At 43.6% G+C, this 6,000-nt stretch overlaps 1 protein-coding gene across 1 annotated transcript; it reads right to left on the bottom strand.

Moving 5' to 3' along the window:
• Positions 1–1,114: 1,114 nt before the first annotated feature.
• Positions 1,115–5,819, bottom strand: LOC134294613 (zinc finger protein 135-like). Its single transcript, XM_062966183.1, has 2 exons — positions 5,712–5,819; positions 1,115–5,071 (listed from the first exon to the last, which is right to left on the bottom strand). The coding sequence occupies exons 1-2, from the start codon at positions 5,817–5,819 to the stop codon at positions 3,908–3,910; spliced, it is 1,272 nt and encodes a 423-aa protein (XP_062822253.1). The 3' UTR covers positions 1,115–3,907.
• Positions 5,820–6,000: the final 181 nt, after the last annotated feature.

Genomic DNA, 6,000 nt, shown 5'->3' with positions numbered 1-6,000 from the left:
ATTTAAAAAGGAAGCTGTTGACAAACCATTCCTGGACCCCACTCAATTGGTCAACTTCCAGCCAGTTTCCAATCTCCCTTTTTGGGCAAAGTCATGGAACGTGGTGTGGCCTCGCAACTCCAGGTGTTCTTAGAAGACACTGAGTGTCTAGATCGGGCGCAGTCTGGCTTTAGGACGGGTCATGGAACTGAATCAGTCTTTGTCTCCTCAGTAGATGATCTCAGCAGGGAACTGGACGGGGGGAGGGTGTCCCTCTTGGTTCTCCTGGGCCTCTCTTCGGCCTTCCATACCGTAGACCACGGTCTCCTTCTGGGATGCCTCATGGGAATAGGGCTTGGTGGCAGTTTTCCTTCCTAGAAGGTCGCTCTCAGAAGGCGTTGCTGGGGGACACCTGCTCGGCCCCACAGCCATTCTCTTGTGGGGTCCCGTGGGGTTCAGTCTTCTCCCCATGTTGTTTAACATCTACATTAAGACGCAGGGAGAGATCATCCGGCGTTCTGGAGTTCAATGTCATGCGCTCCCAGGTAACGTCCACCTCCGCTCCTCCTTTCCTCCTCCCGCTCAGGAGGCTGCTCAGGTCCTGAACTGGTGATTGGCAGCTCTGACGGTCTGGATGAGGGCGAATGGACTGAAACCGAATCCAGACAAGACGGAGGTCCTCCTGGTCAGTCAGAAGGCCAAAGAGGTTATAGGGTTACAGCCTGCGCTAGAACACCCTTGAAGACACAGGTCCGCAATTGGGGACTGACTCCACATGGTGGAAGTTGTAGTTCACCCTGCATCAAGACACAGCACTGTGAGCCCCACTGACAATGGACCTGGACCGCAATTGGCACACAGAACCCTCATGACCAAAGGAAAATACTGGAGAGGTTTGTGGGGGAATTCACCTTGATATACAGCCGTTGTAGGTACTGGGATTTATAGTTCACCCGCAGCCAAAGGGCACTCTGGACCCCACCACGGATGGCCCTGAGCCTAACTTAGCACACAGAACACCCACAACCAACAAAAATGCAGGCGGGCTTTGGGGGAAAGTTGCCTTGATTTATAGGAATTATAATTTACCTACATCCAGAGAGCACTGTGAATGAAAACAACAATGGATCTGCACCAAATTTCAAATCCAGTCATTTATTTCGGCCATAGACCAGCACAGGAAATAAAGGTCACAGTTACATACAAACTTGGTACATTTAGTACATTTAAAATATAAAGTTACAAAAGCACAATACGGGGGGGGGGGGGGGATCGGAAGGGGAAACAGGGCAAAAACATACAACACAGAGGTCTATCAGCCAGTTATAGAATCAAGAGAGATGATTACTGGATACATTGGTCACTTTTGGGACCAGTCATCCCCTGGATGCACAAAACTTCGCAATATTGTCAGTAGTAACTGAATTAGTATCTACAAGTAGCAGGGAAGTACAAAACTGTCCTTAACGGCTGGAACTATCGGGAAATGGCCAAGATCTGTTTTGAACGCCCGTAAACACATTCTGGGATGGGACTTGCAACTTTGAGAGCTCTCTGAGGCGCATAAGAGAATTAAAGCCGGAAGGGGTGCTAATGTGCCAATGGAGAACAAGATGTGCCAATGGAGAACATCCCCAAAGTTTATCAGGATTTTGCAGATGTTTTCAGCGAAAGAGAGAGTGACCAATTACCCGCCCCCCCATAGGAAAACTGACTGTGCGATTGAAATAGACACAAACGCCAAATTACCAAAACCAAAACTATGTGTAATGTCAGAGCCAGAGAAAAAGGCACTCAGAGAATTCATTGATAAAAAACACCATGTTTTACAACAAATTGGCAGAAAAAAGCAGTTCAGTACACAGTAACGTTATGTAGTAATTGCTGTATTAATGAACTTAGCACCAAAACATCGCAATGTATTGAAAACATTGATTACAAAAACATTGACTACTAAAAGGCAAACTGCGTTGGATAATACAGAACGTTGGATAAGCAGAGGTTGGATATGCGAGACTCTACTGTATATATAATGCTTCAACTACACAGGCAACTAACTACTGCATGAGATACAAAACTAATGCAGAAACAAACAGACCAGCAAAACAGTGACCTACATAGACACACAACTGAACTAACAAACAGACAGGGATACGTGCCTAAAGGCCTCATTCGATCTGTTAATTTTTATCTCTCATTATTCTACTCCCTTCAGATAATATAACATAACCACACTTCTATTTCTGATAACACTCTTCCAATTAATATTACAACTGACATTTGCCCATGTTGTTGTCAGTTTGTTCACTTTGGCTAATTTGCAGATCCTCATAAGCCATTCTTTTTGCTTTGGAATCAAACATTCCTTCCATCCTTGTTTACAGTCAAATCTCACTTTAGTATCTTGCAGTCACTATCCATGTTTTCATTCTAATTGATCATCCAACATTCTCAACATATAAAACTCTAGTTTCATTTAACCTCAATTACGTTCCAGAATGGAACGTATTTTAGTTCAATCTTTCTACCACAATACACCACATGTGATGAAATGTCCCAACTTTGTTGTGTGTGTATTTCTATTTGATTTATGTGGTATATTACATCAAAAGTGGGAGAACATTGTATAGGTAGATAGAAAGGTAGAGTGAATAGCTTACAGAGGACAAAGAAAAGGGAAGAAAAAAGGTGTATATATATACACATACACATATAGAATATAAGAATATTTTAAAACAAAAGAAAAAAGGAAAACGATTATATATATAGTGAGTTGACTTCCCATCTGTGCTTTGGAGAATCTTCCTTCAGTTTCCTGATTTTTCCTGTTTGTTTATTTCAGTCCTTCGTTAGTATAGTCTTTATATCTAAGACAGATCTATATCAAAGCCCAGTTTTCTTTTTCTGTAAAGTTTGTCCAGTCCGGGGTTGTTGTATGTCTTTCGGGCTGTGTGGCCATGTTCCAGAAGTATTCTTCCCTGACGTTTCGCCCACATCTATGGCAGGCATCCTCAGAGGTTGTGAGGTATGGATAAACTAAGTAAGGAAAGGAAAGAACATATATCTGTGTAGAGTCCAGGGTGTGGCAAGTCCTTTGTCACTGGGAAGCCAGCATTAATGTTTCAGTTAATCACCCTAATTAGCATTGGAAAGATTTTGTCTCTTGCCGGGGGGCATCCTTTGTTCAGTCATTATCTGTCTTCTGCCCTCAGACTGTTGGTTCCCATCTATTGTTTTGATTTTAGAGTTTTTTAATACTGGTAGCCAGATTTTGTTCATTTTCATGGTTTCTTCCTTTCTGTTGACGTTGTCCACATGCTTGTGGATTTCAATGGCTTCTCTGTGTAGTCTGACATGATAGTTGTTGGAATGGTCCAGCATTTCTGTGTTCTCAAATAATATCCTGTGTTCAGGCTGATGCATCAAGTGCTCTGCTATGGCTGATTTCTCTGGTTGACTTAGTCTGCAGTGCCTTTCATGTTCTTTGACTCTTGTTTGGGCAATGCTGCGTTTGGTGGTCCCTATGTAGACTTGTCCACAGCTGCATGGTATCCGGTAGACTCCTGCAGCCCGAAAGACATACAACAACCCTGTGATCCCGGCCATGAAAGCCTTCGACAACACTTTGTCCAGTCCGTTTAATTTTTCCCATCTCTTATATTTTGCGTTAGATTGTCCATTTGTATAATGTCAAGTACTTTTAAAATCCATTCTTCTATTGTTGGAGTTCTCTTTCCTTTCCATACTCTTGCCACTGCAAGAAAAGTCCCAACTTTGAGCTCGCATTTCCAAAATTTGCAAGCGTTGCTTTTGTACATATTAGAATGACACCCTGGGGTCAATTAACACCATTCTCTCCACGATGAATTCCATGATGTTTATGTATAATGTTATTCCATGAAAATCTCTGTCCACATTCCACGCATTTCTACGGTTTTTGCCCAATGTGAGTCCTTTGATGTGAACTTAGGTTTTCCCTCCGAGCAAAGCTCTGTCCACACTCGAGGCATATATAGGGTTTCTCCCCAGTGTGAATCCTTTGATGTTTATGTAAATTTGAACTACAAGTGAAGCTCTGTCCACACTCCAGGCATTTATAGGGTTTCTCCCCAGTGTGAGTCCTTTGATGGGAATGTAAGTGTCCCTTCTGAGTAAAACTCTGTCCACACTCCAGGCAGTTATAGGGTTTCTCCCCAGTGTGAGTCCTTTGATGTGAAACTAGATTTCCCCTACGAGCGAAGCTCTGTCCACAGTCCAGGCATGTATAGGGTTTCTCTCCAGTGTGGGTCCTTTGATGTAAACGTTGACTTCCCCTCTCAGTGAAGCTCTGTCCACACTCCAGACATGTATAGGGTTTCTCCCCAGTGTGAGTCCTTTGATGTGCACGTAGAGCTGAATTATGAGCGAAGCTCTGTCCACACTCCAGGCATTTATAGGGTTTCTCCCCAGTGTGAATCCTTTGATGTGAATGTAGAGCTGAATTATGAGTGAAGCTCTGTCCACACTCCAGGCATTTATAGGGTTTCTCCCCAGTGTGAGTCCTTTGATGTGGACGTAGATCTGAACTAACAGCAAAGCTCTGTCCACACTCCAAGCATTTATAGGGTTTCTCCCCAGTGTGAGTCCTTTGATGTGAACGTATACCTGAACAATCACTGAAGCTCTGTCCACACTCCAGGCATTTATAGGGTTTCTCCCCAGTGTGAGTCCTTTGATGTCTACGTAGGCCTGAACTATGAGTGAAGCTCTGTCCACACTCCAGGCATTTATAGGGTTTCTCCCCAGTGTGAGTCCTTTGATGTGAACGTAGACCTGAACAATCATTGAAGCTCTGTCCACACTCCAGGCATTTATAGGGTTTCTCCCCAGTGTGAGTCCTTTGATGTGAAACTAGACTTCCCCTACGAGCGAAGCTCTGTCCACACTCCAGGCACTTATAGGGTTTCTCCCCAGTGTGAGTCCTGTGATGTGAAACTAGACTTCCCCTATGAGCAAAGTTCTGTCCACACTCCAGGCAGTTATAGGGTTTCTCCCCAGTGTGAGTCCTTTCATGCAGTAGCAGCCTGCTCCTCCAACTGAATCTCTTTCCACACTAAAGGCATGTACAGGGTTTCTCCTCCATGTCGACAGTTATGTGATATGGACACGTGAGTGTTCCCTTTTTCTTTCTGGTCAAAATTGAGTTTCACAAGATTGGCACCTAGAGAGGATTTCTTCTTTCCACAGGATTTCTTTCATTATTGCCCTTTGGTTTCCAAATTCCTCAATCTCCACTAGATATTGATATTTTCTTTTTATGCCTGTGGTGACTTCATTTCCCTGATCAAGAAAGAAGCAAAAGGTTAAACATGAACTTGAAAACTTCCTTTATTTCCAAGATGATCCTCTTTTCCATTCATGGCTCGTGTTGAAAATTGAACTACCCAGAAATGGAGATATAAAGGGTCTCAAGGACACACAGAAACAAGCAAAGGTGATCACAGATTTATGAACAATAAGGGATGGATTCAGAAGGAAAGTAGGAAAGAAGGGAGGGAGGATGAAAATAATGAGTGATTGATGGAAGGAAAGAGGGATGGATGGAAGAAAAAAGGGACCTTCGTACAATACTAAAGAACCACATTGGTTTTGTTGGCTTGACCTAAACATGGCTAAAGAAACACAAGGCAGACAGTCAAACAGACCATAGACAGGACGTCATTCACTCTGAATAATGGGTTTCCTTGAATTACCAGCATAAGTTTAATCTTAAGAGGCACAATGATCCCTTTACTGAAGATTTCATGAATTTCAGGTTCCCTTTCAGGCCACAAGGGATCCCAGGTCCGTCTCCTGTGCATCCCAAATTGGACCTCTGCTGCCACCACATTTCCTACATCTCTCAAAGGAACCCCAAATTCCCAAAGACGTTGCCTTCCTGCCTGGCAAATTCAACACCCCATTTAGGCATGCTGAGATGTCCACAGAACTGGTCTCGCCTGGACTAAGTCCCCGTTGGGCTGTTCACTCCCTTGGTTGAGC

Source organism: Anolis carolinensis, unplaced genomic scaffold, assembly GCF_035594765.1.
Source record: "Anolis carolinensis isolate JA03-04 unplaced genomic scaffold, rAnoCar3.1.pri scaffold_17, whole genome shotgun sequence".
NCBI lineage: Eukaryota > Metazoa > Chordata > Lepidosauria > Squamata > Dactyloidae > Anolis > Anolis carolinensis.
This window is presented reverse-complemented; position numbering and strand designations above follow the sequence as displayed.